Raw genomic sequence first — 16,987 nt, 5'->3', positions numbered from 1 at the left:
CTCTTGAAGTGCTTGGATTAAAGGCATGTGCCAAAACAAAACTAGCACCCAGAGCTCCGTTATGTTATTATTTATATTCATCCCATGTACATCTAAGCAACATGAATGCACCTAGTGCTCAAAAAAGCCAAAGGAGGGTTTCAGGCAGCCCTGGAAACCGGAGCTATATATAGCGGTTATATGCTTTCATATGGATGCTGGGAATGAAACTAGGTCCTCTGCAAGAGCAGCCAACTGCTCTTAACTAACGAGCCATTTCTCTAGCACTCCCAAATGAAACTCTTAATGAAATTTTTCTTTTAACCCATTTGCAACACTACAACACCAGAAGACATCATCTCCTGTGAACATTTACCAGATGAACTGCACAATTTAACTCCAGAAACCTGCACACCTAGGTATCCTGATCACGCATGCTATACTGGGATATAAGGGCAGGCACCCGCTGCTCTTGTGTAACACCCAGTACATGGTCCATCCCTAAGGAAGAGGGTGGTGGTGAGGACTTGTAGCGTCAGCACATTCCGTTCCCTGCTACAGAAAGGAGCATAGGGCTGAGCACACGGCCTCACTGTACAGCACCAGGGGAAAAGGAGGCCCAGAGCCATCAGTCATGGGTGATAGATAAGGGTCGTCCTTGCACACAAGTGCTCCTATGTCAAACATACATCATTTGGCTCAAAGGGCTGCTCCCCAAACCACCTGAGCTGCAGCCTGGGCACCGCCACTCACCGAGCTGTTCAAGCATCTTGTCACACTCATCCAAAATAAAGTGTTTAATGTGTTTGAGGTTCAGGCTCTTATTTGATCCAGGGCTATAATTCGGCCAGGAGTCCCCATGACGATGTGTGGGCAGTTTTTCTTCAGCACCTCTTCGTCCTTCTTGATAGACAGACCGCCAAAAAACACTGCCACCTGCCAACCAGGAGAAAGGACAATGTTCCAGTCTCCCAGAATTCTCCCCCATCCCTTTTGTTTGAGACGAGGCCTCACTGTATAGCCCTGGCTGGCCTAGAACTCACTTTGTAGATCAGCCTGTCTGGCACCCAAGTGCAGATTAAAGGCAGTGGGCCACCTTGCCAATACCAGTGTGTCCATTCTGTAGTTGACTGTAAACGAACTATTAGCTTTCAGGCCTGCAGTGACTCCTGTGCCTCCCATAAGAAACAAAGCGACCTCCTCAGCACCAGGGGGCTGAGGGGGATGGAGGAAGGGATGGACACTCAGCTTCTCCGCCTCCACTCAAACTCTAAGACAGGATCGCTCTGCACAGCCCTAGCTGATCTACACAACAAGGCACGTGTGACTCCAAAGTCACAGCTTCCTTACACAAATGAAGAAAGCAAAAAGCCGCCAGCAAGTGTGAGGCGCCACCCAACAATCAAACCACAAGCAAGCTTTCCTAACTGAACTGTCAGACAGTCTCCCTGGTCTGGAGCCTTTGCTTCCTCGGTGCCTGAGATAAAAGTCAAACCATGTGCAACCCACTAGGTGAGTGTGTGAGCTGAGACACCAGCTGAGTGTGAGCTGTAACAGTAGGTGAATGTGAGCTGAGACACTAGGTGAGTGTGTGAGCTGAGACACCAGGTGAGTGTGAGCTGTGACACTAGGTGAGTGCTGGATGTGTGATCTGTGACACGTGGACTTGTCCAATTTCAAGAGGAAAGAAATAACCAGGAACCTTACTCTACAGCAAACCTCTTCCCCTTCTCAATCCTGAATCCCAATGGCTAACACATGCGTACAGGAGCACTCCACTCCTGTTCACAATGTTTTACTGTTATCAATTAAGCTTTCAGACATAGTTACAAATACTGAGGGAAAAGGGAGCTAAAACTAAGGGAGGGACTAGACAGCCCCCTAGAGGACACTGTGCTGCACAGCCAAGGAGAAGTACAGATGATTCTGATTTTATGATTGTGTGTGTGTGTGGGGGGGGGGGACCTAACCAGCTAATCTGCAGGCTTCTACACCAAACCCAGCCTCAGACTTGATCCCAATCCTCAGAGCATTTTGAGTATCACAAGGGTGTTGTGGGTCCTGCAGAGGACTGCAGCTTTGCCACCCTCCCCCTTTGTTTTGAGACTTTAGCCCCGGGCAGCCTTCAACTCCAGCAAACGCCCACCTCAACCTCCCAGGCCTTGGGAATACAGGAATGAGCCACTGATCCAGCTTCAGTTCCCAACTATTAGATCCACCAGAAAGGACGGCTCAGCCAAGGAGCTGAAAAGTCTATTAGTTTCTTGGCAAGGTATGATAATGACATACAACCAGAGGCACAGGCACACAGACATAGACAACGCCTCCAGATCACAAACCATTTTCAAAATCCTAGGAGAAAGATATATAAACACGCTAAAATGTTTTACACAGAGGCCAGTAAGCTTGCACACAGACAGATTAGGAAAACAATGTCTAATGCTTGGTTATGCCGAGCAATGGAAACCTCGGAGATCACAAGATCTCTGGCCTCCTTTAGCATTTTGCACATACTGCCTTTCCTTTTCTTCTTCTAGAATTCCCCCTTTTAAATCTGTCATGCTGGGCGGTTGTGGAGATGGACGCCTTTAATCCCAGTTGAGGCAGAGGAAGGTAGATTTGACTCAAGCTGCTCTTTCCCCACCCTAACCAGAATAGGAAGTCTGCACACATCTCTCTACTCACAGGGCCAGCTTACAAGGCCTTTCAAACACAGCAGGTCACACACCCAAGCAGGGAAATACATAATCTCAAAAGTTCCAAAGGATGCCAACTATGAGGCCACACCACGTTCCTTCAGAGGACACAGGCCACTTGTTATGACCCCCGGAAAGCTTTAACCACTCTAGAGTTAAAGTCTACACCAGGGCTGTTTTAAGAGCATCTAGTTTCCTCTTGCCACATACAACCCAACTCTACCAAGCAGTTCAGGAGAACAGAACAGAGGCTCTGGCCAAGTCAGGTGGCAAAGGCTTGCCCCATCTACTCAGGAACCTGTGGCAGGAGCCTCAGGTTCAAGGCCTCCTATCTCTAGACTAAGGTGAGTTCAAGGCCTACCAAGACAATGTGGTGGTTAAGAGACAGTCCTGAACATAAAAACAAAGGACCCAGGGGTACCTCAGTCTTGAGCCACACTTAGTAGCTCAAGGCTCTGGAATGGAATCTACAATACCAAAACCAACTAACTAACCACAAAGTGTTGCGGTGGTATCACCTAAAGCTACGAACTCTCAAGAATACACAGGTATATTCACAGTATGGAACCTGGAAGGGCAGCCACAGAAGGGTCTGGCACTAACTGAAGTCTCTCATGTGACCGCACCACTGACAGCACAGGGCCCCTACTCAATGCCTGAGGACAGCCAACCTCGCTCCCAAGTGCCTGCCTCCCCACAGCCTCCTGTCCCAGGTTTCTTTCCCCCTTACCTTGACATTCGGCATGTACTTAGAGAAGCGCTCATATTCCTTGCTGATCTGAAAAGCCAGCTCCCTAGTGTGACACATCACCAGCACAGACACCTTTAAGGGAGCAAATGGAGACAGACACAGTAAAGTCAGCCCTTCGTCACAAGAGCATCCGGCAACTTGTCAGTGATGTTGGAGAACATTCCCCCTGATCTGCTGGAGGACACCAGCTGAGAGCACATGGAGCCAGAAACAGCCTCCTGGTGATTCAATCTTCACACCCTCTCCAGCACTGCCCCCCAACATACCTGCCCAGTAACAGGCTCCAGCTGCTGCAGTGTGGCCAGGACAAACACTGCTGTTTTTCCCATGCCTGACTTGGCCTGGCACAGGACATCCATCCCCAGAATGGCCTGCGGGATGCACTCATGCTGGACTAGAAGGAGAAAGGAGAGACATTTTTGCACCATGCCAAACAAACCCCTTTCTCCCCAGCCGACTCATCATATTTTACCTTGTCACCTTTCAGACCCCATCCTTTCTCTGACCCTCATCACTTACACTCAAATCAAACCCTCCTACCTGTGCCCCAGCTCCCCAGTCCCGCTAAGTAAGAACCCTCATGAAGCTACCAACAGCTCACCTTCCCCGTTCCTAGCTAAACTTACTTTTCTTACACCGTAACAATCTATGAATTCGACTGCCACAGGCCATTTCTCCTACATAGGTTGCTGTGCTTTTGGGTCATGTAACCCTGCAACCTTGAACAAAATGAAGGACTTGGTACCTGACCCAGAAGCCACAGAAGCCAGCATCCTGATCGTTAAGGTTTCCGGAAACCACACTTGGCCTGACCCAAAAGAAGGGAAAAAGGTCCAACCAGGCCCTCTCTGGGAGTCTGAACAGTCAGAAAGACAAAACCAAGCAAAAAAGCCAGGCACAGAACAAATGGCAGCCCTCGGCCTAACGGAGAACAAAAGCCTCTTCTACAGCTGCCGTCTTGGGTACATTCTCAGAGCTTGGCCTATCCCAAATAAATTCAAATCCTATGCCCCGAGACTTGAACCTCCCTTTTCTTGCACCAGAGGTGCTAAATAAGGTCTCTACACCCAACAATAAAATGTACCCTCTGATGGATGCTCAAAGCCACAGTCAACGATGGCCCGGAGCAGCTCTGGCTTGAGTAGAAAATCTCGGAAGCCGGAGCTGTGGATGGAGACGTAGGAACCCTTGACGTCTTTCTTGGCGGGAGCCTCGGTCCCATCTGCCCCAGCGGCTGTCTCCACCTCGTCGTCTTCGTAGTCCAAGAGCTCATTGTCCACATCGTTCTCTGCCATAATTGGGCCGGCAGGGGGAGAAGGAAGGTCTCTGAGTTAGGTGTCCCAGAGCAGGTGAGGAAGCAAGGGCCAAAGAGAGGGGTTGAAGAACAGCAAGGGGAAAGACACCAGTTTCCGACAGAAGAGCTGGGAGAGGGGACAACAAAAAAAAACCGGAAAAACTCATCAGTCACGAACGGACTCGTCACTTCTCTTCCATCCCTACACCCGTCCTATTCTTCCCTAAACTGTGAAACCTTTGTCCCGAAAGAAGAGTAACAAAGAGACTCATGACATAAGAAACGGGAACACCAGACGGGAGAGACAGAGTGGGCTCCACCGCTAACCAGACTTTGTAACACACACTTCGACAGGCAGGAGCCAACTCGGAGATCGCAGTAAAATGAGCGTGACTAACGACTCACACGAGGGTTGAAACACAAAGGACAAGGGAAGACAGAGACTGCGCTTTCCCCTGCCACCTCACGGTGGTGATCCCCAATGTCAGCCATCAGTCAAGGGTGATAGATAAGGGTCAGCACTGCGCAGAGCGCTCACTTCCCAAATGCAAACATCATGTGGCTGACGCTATTCTCCTGCTCAGAAACCCCCGAGTGGCCGTCCCAGCGGCGCACAACCGTGATTCCCTGGACCGGGGAACAGAAGCAGGAAGGAGGGTGGTGCGGGGCGGGGGGTGGGGTGGGGTGGGGTATGAATGGCTCCATTTCAAGAAAATTTTTTTTGTTGTTTTGAAAAGGCTGGGTGTGTGCAGTTCAATGGCAGTGCTTGCTTAGTAACGCGAGAGGCCGCAAGGTTCGGTTCAGCGCTGCCAAAGTTAAATTTAAAAGCCGCACTAAGGAATTAAGGTCACAGCTGAGAACGATGCAGGATTAAGAGTGTGAGCCGGGTGGCCTTAGAAAGGAACGCCTTGCAGTGCTCTCGGAAAAGCTTCCCCAGAAGTGCGCGACACCATCGGCCACGCACAGAGGCAGCCATTCACAGACAGCTCCAAATAAGGGAGCGAAAGCGGGGTCAAAGGGCTGGACGGGCCCCGGAGCGAGATCTTCCCATCCCTGGGCGAGCAAGAAAAGGCCCGGAGGGGTGATGCGAGGGGCCCCGCCCTCCTCCTGGCGCCGCCTCCGGCCGCCGCGGCCCCGGGTGGGCAGAGGACCCACTGGAACACCCAGGAAGCGCGGAGACACAATGGCGGCCGAGGCCACCATTTTGGATCGTTCCCCCCTTGTCTCCCAGCTCCCCGCCAAGATCTGCTCTCAGAAAGGGTGAAGACAACAGAACTGGACGCCCGCCTGCGCGCCGGCGGCCACGGCGCCGGCCGGGCACCGGGTATCAGAGACCCGCGCGGCGGGGCAAGCCGCGGGAGGAGCAGATGGCGGCGGATGGTGTACAGGGCCAAAGCTTACCTAAGCACTGCGAGCGTGTATGGCGGCAGCAACGGGGACGGAGGCGGGAAGCTGCCTTCACTTCCGGTTCCAGGCTCGCCCCGGCCTCCCGCCTTCCCCGCCGCCAGGGCGCATGCGCAAGGAGCCGGAAGCCGGCTATCGCCGCGCGCGCGCGCGCGCGCTCCGCAGCTGGCTTTGCAGAACGCCAACTTGAAATGAAGCCTCTGACGACGCCTCCTCCGGTCGCCAGTAGCAAGAACGCGACAGGAAGCTCGCGTCTTCCCCCGCAGAGCTCTCCATTTTGTTCTTCTACGCTTCTGCAACACCCTCCGACGGTCGGCTCTTCTTTAGTTTTGTTTGCCACGCCAGGCTTCTTCCTGGGCACCTCTCTGTGGGCATGGAGGACTCCGCGAGCCGAATGAGAAGCGTTTCTCACGGGGTCCTTAGCCTCGTAGTCAAGGTGACCCGAGAGCGGCTAACTCGGGCCTCTGCTGGAGGAGAGGGGGACACGTGACCACGCCCATTCCAGTCGTGCAGAGAATAGGCAGGATTTACCCAAAATTATATTGAGAGATGGAGGCTTACATTCTGTCTAGGTGCTAAATAAATGGTGGGGTTTGAGGTTATGCACCTTTCCATAATTCTTGCTAACTAGAGCAGCAGAATGATCTCAGTTCCATTATTCAGCCTGGATACCCCCCCCCCCCAAACGTGGTACTCCCTTCTTTGAGATGCTACATACATCAGAAGTGCTGTCCTGTTGCCTTGCTACATAAACACAAGCTCGGGCTTTCCCTATTAAGGACACTTAATATTAATACAAAGTAACACTCAGTATCAGTGTTGCCAACCAGCTGGCTGTGTCCTGCTCAACGCATAAGCTCGCTGGGCTGGGGCTTGGTAGCTTTTGATCCCTCCGCATTTGGCAGCCCTAAGCAGCAGGCCGGCGGGTTTTGTATAAATCAGAGAGGAAGTGGGAATTCCTCGGCCCAGTACCTGGGCCTTTAGCTTTGAAGCGTTTCCAGGAACTCTCCTAGTGACCTAGTTGGCGGGCTCTCAGCCACTGTCTTCCTGTTACTGGACCTAATGTGGTGACATTGTGGAGGGTAGCATAGTAAGGTTTGTCCCAGCTGACCCAAGTGAGCCAAACTTTCTGCTTTACAGCCAGCAAAGGGTGTTTGCACCAAACACAGCAAACAGCAAACTCGTGCAAATGAAGACTTGTGTTTGCACCAATCATAATATTGTCCCTTTGGCATCAGTGATAACACATCTTCCTGCTACTGGACTATGGGAAGTTCCACCCTCCACTGGGGGAGGAGAGAGAGGACAGAAACAATCCTGGCTGAGCCATTAGCTGTGTGGTTTCCTCAAAGTCTTTATAGAAAATTCAAAATGGCCATGCTGACAGTCCTGGTTAAGGTAGCCAGGGCAGGAAGGGATTGTCTTAACAGCTGGCTGTGATTTTAACAATGCTTAAAACCTGAGCCATTGGGGCCACAGCAAGGTGAGTGCCCCTCATCTGTCTTGCCATTTTTTTTTTCTTCCTTTCTGTTACTGAGTTTGAGCAGTTATATAGCCTAGACTGGCCCCAAGCTCTCAATTCTTCTGCCTCTGCCTTCAACTGCTGGGGGATTTGAATGCAGACCCATGCCCTGCTCCACTCTTCCTGTAAACATATGAAAATAGAGAAATAAAACAAGGTGGCCAAAGCAATATAGCTAGCAGGGAAACACCAGGGTGTAAGCACCCCAATTTCCTATCACATGTGTCCCTCCTCTTCAAAAATCTCCTTGCTTTTGTATAGCTATTTCCCCTGAAATGAAACATTTCCTCCTGATGAGAGTGGAGAAGGCTCATGAAATTCAGAAAAAAAGTTGCAAAACATGGAACACTTCTCCCAGATTATGTCACCAATAAACAGCTCCTGGTGGCAGGACTCTCTTTGGTCTTCATACAAGCCACGCTGGTGGGCAACTTTTTGATGGGAAGCTGCTCCAGTCTCACTCCTATAAGTAACCTATTACCCACCATACTGCCAATAACTCCAGCGAGCCCTTTGGTCTGCCAGGTAAGACTTGGGTGGTGAGATATCTTTGGTGTTTCATGACTCCCTTATTTGGCATAGTTTTTTTGTTTTGTTTTGTTTTGTTTTGTTTTGTTTTGTTTTGTTTTTTCGAGACAGGGTTTCTCTGTGTAGCCCTAGCTGTCCTGAAACTCACTCTGTAGACCAGGCTGTCCTCGAACTCAGAAATCCACCTGCTTCTGCCTCCCAAGTGCTGGGATTAAAGGCGTGTGCCACCACACCTGGTTTATAGATTTTTTTTAAATGTCTCTCTACAGAAAAGTCATATAAGATAAGACTATGGGTTACCTCATTGATTCAAGTTCAGGGTGAAATGAGCAGTGAAGAGAACTGATAAAGGAATAGGGGTCAGAGACCAGCAGTGTCCCCTCCCCACCCCCTACCACCACCACCCCAACTTCCTCCCCCCTCCCCAGCAGCTTTTTATCCCAAAGTATTCCTCAACTGCCAAGTGTGTGCCAAGTGCTATCTAGGCTTTGGGGATACAACGACCTTATCATCAGATATATAATGAGAGCCAATACCCAAATACAATGTCAAGCCAGATGTGGTGGTGCACGTCTTTAATTCCAGTACTCAAGAGGCAGAGGTATGTGGATCTCTTGTGAGTTCAAAGCTAGCCTGGCCTAGCAATTCCAGGGTAGTCAGAGATACGTAGTAAGATAGTGAGTCTCTGTCTCTGTCTCTCTGTCTCTCTGTCTTTCTCGTGTGTGTCTGTCTGTCTGTCTGCCTGCCTGCCTGCCTGTCTGTCTGTCTCTGTCTCTGGTGCTGATGAGCACTGTAAAACCAGGAAAGGGAAAGAGTGTTGCTCTGCCAACATCTCCCTTACAACTATCTATGCAACTCTCTGTTCAAGAGGGGACACAGTACTGTGTCCTTTTGTTTCTCCAAAAAGCTTCCAGGACAGCCCTTTGCAGTGTTTTGGAAACTATATAAATGCATAACTCTGAGGACAGCGAACCAAAGTGAGCAACAGCAAGGCAAAAAGGAGGCTGCTTTCACCGACAATTGACTCATCCACCAGAATTTTATTGACACTCCGCTGTTACACAGGGAGGCAAGGTGCTGAGGGCACACAAAGGAATGCATGCACGGGAATGTCACAGATCTCTTCAGCTCCCGGAAGCAGCAAGATTTAGGAAAACAGAGAAAGAGGGGGGCCAACCATGAGAAAGACCAGCTCAGGAGAAACAGAGAGGTGCTAAGAGATTCGATATATATTTGGGACTCGGACAGAGGGGCTAAATAACATTATCATTTAACTGTTTGGGGGCATGATGTGCCAAGGAAGAGCCAGAGAAACAAATTCTTTAGAGGGTTACTAGTGTCACAGTGGCTGAACAAAGCTGGAACACCAGGAATGAAAAAGTCAGGAGAGGGGGTTAGAATTCTGGCAGGCACGCAGAGTGTGGTCATGATACAGGCACTCCGTCATCTGGAACTATGCTGAATTCTCACAGATAATTCACAGCAGCCACCTTACAAAGTGAGCGTTGTTGCTGTCATCCCAGTCACAAAGATGAGGACACTGAGGCTTCCAAGTTAAATAGTTGTCCCAGTTGTGCAACCAGCAAGGACCAGGGGTGGGAGAGGAACAGAGGTTCCCCTGCTCTGAAGTCAGGGTGCTTTCATAACTGTCACCAGGACATATATTTCGCAGAGGGGTCCAGTGGGGATGACATGGGCATTCATTAGTAAACTTCCAGTGGGTGTCATGGAACAAAGAGATTCGGGTTTGACGGGTTTGAACAGGCTACTTGTAAGTCTCAGGGGGGAATATTGGATCCTGTCACGTAGAAGCCTCCCCTCCGGCAACAGGTTATTATGGGAAGCGATTTGGCGGTGGGGGGAATGGTATTATGGATTGAACCCAAGGCTCTGCGCATGCGACACAAGTGGTTTTGAGTTGGGATATTTCTCTGTGGACGGAGCTGGCAGAGGAGTCACTCTAGGGATGTGTCCCTGAGCGATGGTTCTAGACAGTAACCCGATAGTTGGGGTGGACCTGGGGCCTGACTTCACAGACCATGCCGAGAAGCTGAGCCAGGACGCGCTCCCGATTCCTCTGCTGGGAACTCTGCATGCCCTGAACCTGCCGTCTTGTGGCCTGTTCCACTTCAGCAGACAGGTTCCCCTGAGAGCCCATGGCCTGGGGGATGGGGGCGGAGGAGAGAAAGAAAAAAGCAGACACAGAGAAAGGAGGGTCCCAGCATGTAGGAGGAAGGCCTGGGAAGCCTTTTCGAAACTATTCCCACCCCACAAAAACATGTAGATACCAAGCAGGTCAGCACAATCCTTACTTCTGAGACTGACCATAAAACTGTCCCCACCATCAGGGTTACCACACTCCACACAGACTGTGAAGGCCGCCCCACAAGTCTCATGTACCCTTTAAAACCCTCCGACCTTACAGATCCCGTCAAAGCTTTACCAATGTGTGGTCCTTGTCAGGGCCTCCTCAGCTCTCAGACACCCTAATTTCTTAGTGAGTCACCTGTATACACCTGGCAAGAGGCACCCACTGATTTGCACCTGGGTGGGGCCATCCCTGTCCTCCTCAACTCACCGCCTGCTGCTTGCTCTGGAACTCCTGCTCCCGTTCCCTGCGGTATTGCTCCACCTCCATTTGAGCCTCCTCCTTCGCCTGCTTCAGTCGCCGGGCCTTCCCTAGAGGCAGAAGGACAGTGAGTGTACACACACATACACAACCAGGTGCGTTAGTGGGATCAGTGCCCTCTAGAAAGTTATCCAGTTTCCTGTCAACCAACCAAATGCTAGACTGTAAAACCCACCCGTTTCTTCTGTCCTAATAGCCTCAGTCCCCCATCTGTCCTCATTGTCCTTGGGCTTTTTTTTCCTAAGGACTCAAATGCCCGCTATCCCCTATTCCGAAATTCTCCTTCCAGATTCCTAAGAGAGGAAAGGGGGGCTCACTCTTCCTGGCATCGGCCACCTTCTCCGCTGCCCGCTTCTCAGCCTGGAGGAGCTGCTGGATACCCTGGGTCTGACTGGCCATTTTTATCACTAGAGAGGATGCTGTTCCGAAGGCGACCGAGGTACCAGACGGCTCCCACCCTCCAGCGCCTACTCCTCCGGGCCCTTGATGCGGTCCTCCACTCCCACTGGGTCTTAGCGCTCCCGTTTTCACTCAGTCTCCTGTACCGGGTGGGTGTCTCTCATCCTCACACTGATGACTGGTCCTCCTCTCGAACCTCACTGAGGTAGTACCCGAAACGGCCGCCCGAGGGCAGCAGAGACCAGCCCTGTGCTGACTACTGCAGCAGGTGCAGGGCCTCTCCGTGTCACCAGGGTCCACAGAGATGGGTCTGGGGGAAGCGGAGGGCAGAGTGTTTGGGTGGGAGGAGATCTTGATTGGTGGTCTCGAAGGAGACACAAAGGCGATGAGAATGGTGTGGGAAGGTAAGGATGTGCTTGGACACAGTACGCTGGGTTTCACTTACACTCCCAACTGTGTCTCCACGCCTCCCTCCGCCCTCCCCCCCTCTTTTCAGCCTCCATCTTCTCTTCAGACTTTCCCCCACAAATCCGAACGTCTGCACACATCTCCCTGCTCTGTCCTACGTTTGCCTTGTTAGTGTCTACCCATGTGTTTTTCTTTTCTGATCTATCCATATACTTGGCCTCATTGTGGTTGTGTGGTGTGTGTGTGTGTGATTATGTGTGTGTGTGATTGTGTGTGTGTATGTGTGTGTTTCGAGACAGGGGTTCTCTCTGTAGTCCTGGCTGTCGCTGAAGCTCGCCCTAGACCAGGCCTGCCTCTGCCTCTGCCTCCCTTCGAAAGCTCGCCTCTCATCTTCCGCTTGCAGGAGGACCCTATGTCGCAAATTGTCTTGATTCCCCTCCGGAGGCCTAATCACAAGTCACCCAGTCCGAGCGTTCGGTGCGATTTCCGGGATGGAACACACAGTTCATTTCCGCCCGAAACTTGCGCGTGTGCTTGCGCCATTTCCTGCATCCTGGCGCGCCTCCTCCCTCCCCACCTCCCTTCTCGGAGCGTCTTAAGCCCAGGCCTCCGGCCTCCGTCTCTGAGGGTCCTTGGGGGGGCGGGGAGCAGGTCTGATGAGTAACCCCTCCCCCCAGGCCCCAGAGGAAGAAGCCTCTACGTCTGTCTGTCGGGTACATTATATTCCATTTCTAGATCGCTCTTTGAATTTGTGACTTTTCTCCAGATTTGTGGCTAATGAAAATTGCCCCCATCTGGCCTTACTTGATTTTTGTTGTTGTTGTTGTTTCCCTCCAAAGTTCAGAATTAACTTTTTTCTTGGGCTCTGGAACCTTAAAACAACTATGTATCATTTTCTCAAAAATTACATCAAAAATTAACTCTGTGATTTCCGCCCCCCAACCCCCAACTCCAACCCCATCCCCACCCTCCGCCCCAAACTTGCCATCTGCTAAGGGATGAGAGTTTAGAATAGGCCTTATCTCTTGCTGGAAATGCGAGGGGGAGGAAATGGGAGGTAAAGGGAGAAACGGGGAAGAACGGAGCTGGGACCTCACCGCTGCCATTTCCCACTTCTTCCTCAGCCCCAGAGTTGTTCCATGGCCTCCGCTTCCCGCCGGCACCGCCGAGAGCGACGCTTCCGGCGGTATTTGTCTGCAGGACGGCTGGTGCGAGCCCAGGCTCTCCTCCAGCGACATCCCGGCCTTGATGTGGACGCTGGGCAGCCCCCGCCTCTTCACAGGGCCTGCGCCCGCCACGATGCCCCTGCCCTGTGCCTGCTGCTGCGTCTCGGCGCTGACCCTGCCCACCAGGACCGCCATGGCGACACGGCGCTGCACGCTGCTGCCCGCCAGGGCCCTGATGGTGAGTGGGTCCGTGGGAACTGGTCTTGAGAAGCTGGCCAGATCTGAACTGAAAGAATGCGTGGGAAATAAAGGCCTGGTGTGGTGGCGCAGGTCTTTTGACCCTGGGCAAGCAGAGGCAGGAGGATCTCTGTAAGTATGTAGCCTACACAAGTGAGCTCCAAGACTACAGAGAGACCCTGTCTCACACAACAAAAATAGTTGGGAAATAAGCTAGTTCTTTGGTCCTTGGGAACTGTTGAAGATCCCTGGTTGGGATGTGGCCATACCTCTCTAGTAACAGAAAAGCTTAACCTAACATCGCCCAAACAACTAAGGGGTGTGTGTTAGCATGGTGTGATAGTTTGTTTGTTTGAAGATTTATTTATGTATATGAGTACACACTGTAGCGGTACAGATAGTTGTGAGTCTTCATCTGGTTGTTGGGAATTGAATTTTAGGGCAACCGTACTCTCTCCTGCCCATATTTATTGTTATAAATAAGTACACTGTAGCTGACTCCAGACGTGCCAGAAGTGGGCGTCAGATCTCACTACAGATGGTTGTGAGCCACCATCTGGTTGCTGGGATTTGAATTCAGGACCTTCAGAAGGGCAGTCAGTGCTCTTACCCGCTGAGCCATCTCACCAGCCGGATTGTTTTTGTTTTTCTTACCGAGTCTCTCAGGCTGGCCTCTGCATCCCAAGTGCTGAGGTTGTAGGCATGTGTCTCCCACACCCAGCCGCATAGCTCGCTCCTCTTTATTGGCGTTTCCTAGCTTTCAGCTCAGTGACTACTTTGTTTCTTTGATGGCTGTTTACCTTGCAGTTGACTGCTGGGGTCAGATCCCAGCTCCACTCACCCCCACCCCCCATTAGTTTTGCTTCTCTCCTTGCATAATCAAAACAGTGGTAACCTTGTAATAATGCCACAAACACCTTACAAAGTATCCGTGCCATCGGTCACATGATCAGCTGGGACGCCCAGAAGAAGGAGATCTGCTGCTGTGTGTTAGGGATGGACTCACGTCCCTTGACACATACCAGGCGACAGACCAGCTTTCTTCATTCTCACCAAAATTCTGTAACAAAAATCCTACTTAAGCTGGTGGTGCGGTCTGGAGGCGGAGGTGGAGGCAGTCCGGTCTATGCAAACTCAAGGCCAGTCTGCTCTACATAGTGAGTTCCAGGCTAGCCGGAGCCATGGTAGAGAGACGTCAACAAAACATCTCCAGTCAGCATCTGTAATGGCTCCACAGTGCAGACAGCCTCTTTCTAGTTCATTTGTGTTACTTACTGGCAGATAGCCAGCCCAGAAACAGCCTCTCCACCTAGAAAGACAGGAAGTTCACCGAGCACTCCTGTAATCCCAGCCCTGGGAACACCTGAATGCCAGTCTGGGCGGGGCCTAAGAGTCTCAAAAAGTGAAGGAAAAAAAAGCCATCAAGCAAATCTCACCTAACCTACATGGCGGCCATGGTGTGACTAGTTTTATCCCGCTGAGGTTAACACTCAGGGGTTTTCTACCAGAACCCTGCACTCTCCTGCCCCTGCTCCCCCAGCCTCTTGACCTAGCCCCAGATGGCATACTTCTAGATCAGTTTTGCCAAATCCCACAGTTCTGGAAACAGCGTAGGTGTTGCCTTTGCAGTGACAGCAGAAGCAGTTCCCTGGAGAGCAGCTTCCAGACTAGAACTGGAGGGGAGGCCCATCTGTCCCGTCCGTCGAGAGACGGCCTTTGCCCACAGGAGATCAACAACCCTGCTCACTCACTCATCTCCATTGACCTCTCCTTGATCAAAACCAAAACCAAAACCAAATCCTCTAACACAAGTAAGATGGGCCTGTGTAGTTGAGTTTCTTTATGCTTAAAGAGAGGAAGGCTGCAGCTGCCTGGCTGAGTTTATTATGGGATACCTGAAGAGAAGTAGTTCCCAGACTCCTGAATACGTCCTGTGGAATCCTTATATACCACCAGTAGGACTGTTCCAAGCAGAGTAGCAAGCCGGAAGCAGCCTCACTTCCAGTTTGAGGTTTTAAGAGCAAAAATGCAATCGTGGCGTATACAGAAAGGCAGCTCTGGACAGCTGCAGCAAGCAAGCTTTGCTTACAGAAGCAGAGAGGTAGCAGTTAGATGGTCAGGCAGTTAACCTTCAGCTCAGAGTCACACCGTACAGGAATTTATGGCTGGACCAGAGACCAGTTTACTCTAAGAGCTTATGGCCGTTCAGTTCACCCAAGGTTGTATAGCACTTAAAGTATTCTTAGGTATGCTTTCAGGAGATGTGTACCTAGATAGAGTTCAGCAGCCGGCTACAGTTTAAGAGGCAGCTCCCTGGGTGGTAACAGTGTGGTGCCTAGGGTTGCCGCTTACCGATCCTGATCCTGAGGCCTGCACTCTTACCTCGGGAGCTTGTTCGCCTCCGAAACGGAGGTTGTGATGACACATGAACCACGGACTGGCTGCAGCTTTGCTACATAACGATAAGTTCGTGTGGTTCAGTTAACTTGGCTGAGGATCTCCTAATGGTGGAATAGGCACCGCCACTGTCATATTGAATTCTGAGAAACGTGTGAAACATTTAACACACCGTGGCGAAAGTGAGGCCTCCCTGGGGAGTTTCGGGAACTTGTCTGCATGTCACAGTTGAGAGGTTGCAATGGTCCAAAGAGGAAACCATCCCTCCACACTTCTCCCAATCCCTGGCCTCCTCTCAGACCGTTTTCACGGCACCTGCCAGTCCTGCCACGAGGTGGCGCTCTAATCCCAATTTCATCTCATTCAGTGGCTGCCTGCTGCTTGGAAGATAGTTGAATGAGATTGATCCATTGAGCAGATTGAGCGATTGAACCTGCAGGAGTCTCCCCTCCACTCTCCTGTTAGGTCAGAGGGCTGCCCTAGGCCACTGAAATGACTGGGGGGCAGGGGGGTACCACACACAGTAGGGGGCCAGAAGAGGTTCACAATTTAGGCTTTGTGTGTGTGTGTGTGTGTGAATGTCATGGAAGATCAGTTTCAGCTGTCAGAGGGACCCATCAGTAAAGCATGCGTCAAACAGTGGCCACTCTGCACAGAGCAAGCATGAGTGGACACTGGCAGGCAGTATAGTTCTCTCCGTTTTGGGGGGAGGGAAAAACAAGCCATCATTCTGATGTTAGGGTCTGGGGTCTAAGGTTTGCTTTCGTCGTCTTTAGGGTTTGGCTTGCTGGTTCGCTTGGTTTTTTGTTTTGGGGGGGGTTGTTTGTTTTGTTTTTGTTTGTTTGTTTGTTTGTTTTTACATAGATTCTTTCTGTAGGCTTGTCTCTTCTTCTGGAACTCAGTATGTAGATCAGGCTATCCACAAACTCAGAGACTGATCCGGTCCCCGTGCCTAAGTCCAGGGTTGCAGGTGTGAGCCCGCACTGAACCTCATCCCCAGCCTTCCTTTTTCTCTCTTTAGTGGAGACACCACCATGCAGCCCCAGCAGCTCTTGACTGTGATATTCCTGACCAAGGCGCAGGCCTGCACCTCCAGGCTTGTTTTGGGGTTATGAGGCACTCACTGAGTGCTGATCTGTCAGCACGGCGGTAGACAGCATCCACTGCCTCCCTGATCTGCACAGCGGAGCCAGAGACGGCCTTGTTTCAGAATGACTGGGCACAGTTTATGTTCCACCTGTCCTTCCAGCCTCGAATTCTGCACACCCACAGACCTGTCACCTCAGCCGCAGTTGTCTTCAGTGACCCTAGCACAGGTTTCACAAGCCTGACCCTGTCAGGAAGTGGGTTGTGAAAGAGTTTACCAGAGCCAGGCATGGTGGAATAGGCCTGCAATCCCAGCACCCAGGAGGCAGAGAAGGAGATTACAAATTCAAGGCCAAAAAGAAAAAAGAAAAACAAGCCGGGCGTGGTGGCGCACGTCTTTAATCCCAGCACTCGGGAGGCAGAGGCAGGCGGATTTCTGAGTTCGAGGCCAGCCTGGTCTACAAAGTGAGGTCCAGGACAGCCAGGGCTAT

General features: G+C 51.4%; 3 protein-coding genes and 2 non-coding genes across 6 annotated transcripts in view; 1 reads left to right on the top strand and 4 right to left on the bottom strand.

Annotated features, from left to right (window-relative positions):
- Positions 1–597: 597 nt before the first annotated feature.
- On the bottom strand, positions 598–8,208 carry Ddx39b (DExD-box helicase 39B). Its single transcript, XM_029471432.1, has 6 exons — positions 8,137–8,208; positions 6,122–6,575; positions 4,511–4,714; positions 3,693–3,820; positions 3,406–3,498; positions 598–915 (listed from the first exon to the last, which is right to left on the bottom strand). Exons 1-6 carry the CDS (start codon positions 8,206–8,208, stop codon positions 793–795), a joined length of 1,074 nt encoding a protein of 357 aa, XP_029327292.1. The 3' UTR covers positions 598–792.
- On the bottom strand, positions 603–678 carry LOC115029840. The gene has a single exon (XR_003835396.1). It is a non-coding gene; the product is annotated as a small nucleolar RNA SNORD83 (small nucleolar RNA).
- Positions 5,207–5,283, bottom strand: LOC115029839. Its single transcript, XR_003835395.1, has one exon. It is a non-coding gene; the product is annotated as a small nucleolar RNA SNORD83 (small nucleolar RNA).
- A 986-nt stretch (positions 8,209–9,194) lies between the features above and the next one.
- Positions 9,195–11,387, bottom strand: Atp6v1g2 (ATPase H+ transporting V1 subunit G2). The gene is made up of 3 exons (XM_021186375.2): positions 11,121–11,387; positions 10,753–10,853; positions 9,195–10,335 (listed from the first exon to the last, which is right to left on the bottom strand). The coding sequence occupies exons 1-3, from the start codon at positions 11,200–11,202 to the stop codon at positions 10,162–10,164; spliced, it is 357 nt and encodes a 118-aa protein (XP_021042034.1). The 5' UTR covers positions 11,203–11,387; the 3' UTR covers positions 9,195–10,161.
- A 70-nt stretch (positions 11,388–11,457) lies between these two features.
- The window catches only part of Nfkbil1 (NFKB inhibitor like 1), a 16,860-nt gene continuing 11,330 nt past the window's right edge, over positions 11,458–16,987 (top strand). The window contains exons 1-2 of one of the 2 annotated variants that reach the window (XM_029471367.1): positions 11,458–11,606; positions 12,735–13,014. In XM_029471367.1, the coding sequence (XP_029327227.1) occupies positions 12,750–13,014 (265 nt within the window). In that variant the 5' untranslated portion in view covers positions 11,458–11,606; positions 12,735–12,749. Of the gene's footprint in view, positions 11,607–12,149; positions 12,324–12,734; positions 13,015–16,987 lie in introns of those variants that run through there. The other variant, XM_021186374.2, reaches the window with a different exon arrangement.

This window comes from Mus caroli, chromosome 17 (assembly GCF_900094665.2).
Source record: "Mus caroli chromosome 17, CAROLI_EIJ_v1.1, whole genome shotgun sequence".
Classification (NCBI taxonomy): domain Eukaryota; kingdom Metazoa; phylum Chordata; class Mammalia; order Rodentia; family Muridae; genus Mus; species Mus caroli.
The sequence above is the reverse complement of the archived record's forward strand: the minus strand, read 5'-3'. Positions and strand labels throughout refer to the sequence as shown.

What these genes read in the sequence shown, in the direction of transcription:
- Ddx39b (XM_029471432.1), bottom strand. Translation starts at nt 8,208, where the DNA reads ATGAAACACCAAAGATATCTCACCACCCAAGTCTTACCTGGCAGACCA. An exon ending in CTTTGAGCATCCATCAGAGG is followed by an intron (nt 3,821 to 4,510) that starts GTACATTTTATT and finishes TTCTCCTTCTAG; the next exon opens with TCCAGCATGAGTGCATCCCG. An exon ending in TGGAGCCTGTTACTGGGCAG is followed by an intron (nt 3,499 to 3,692) that starts GTATGTTGGGGG and finishes GCTCCCTTAAAG; the next exon opens with GTGTCTGTGCTGGTGATGTG.
- Atp6v1g2 (XM_021186375.2), bottom strand. Translation starts at nt 11,202, where the DNA reads ATGGCCAGTCAGACCCAGGGTATCCAGCAGCTCCTCCAGGCTGAGAAG. An exon ending in GGTGGCCGATGCCAGGAAGA is followed by an intron (nt 10,854 to 11,120) that starts GTGAGCCCCCCT and finishes TTCTGCCTCTAG; the next exon opens with GGAAGGCCCGGCGACTGAAG. An exon ending in TCCAGAGCAAGCAGCAGGCG is followed by an intron (nt 10,336 to 10,752) that starts GTGAGTTGAGGA and finishes CCCATCCCCCAG; the next exon opens with GCCATGGGCTCTCAGGGGAA.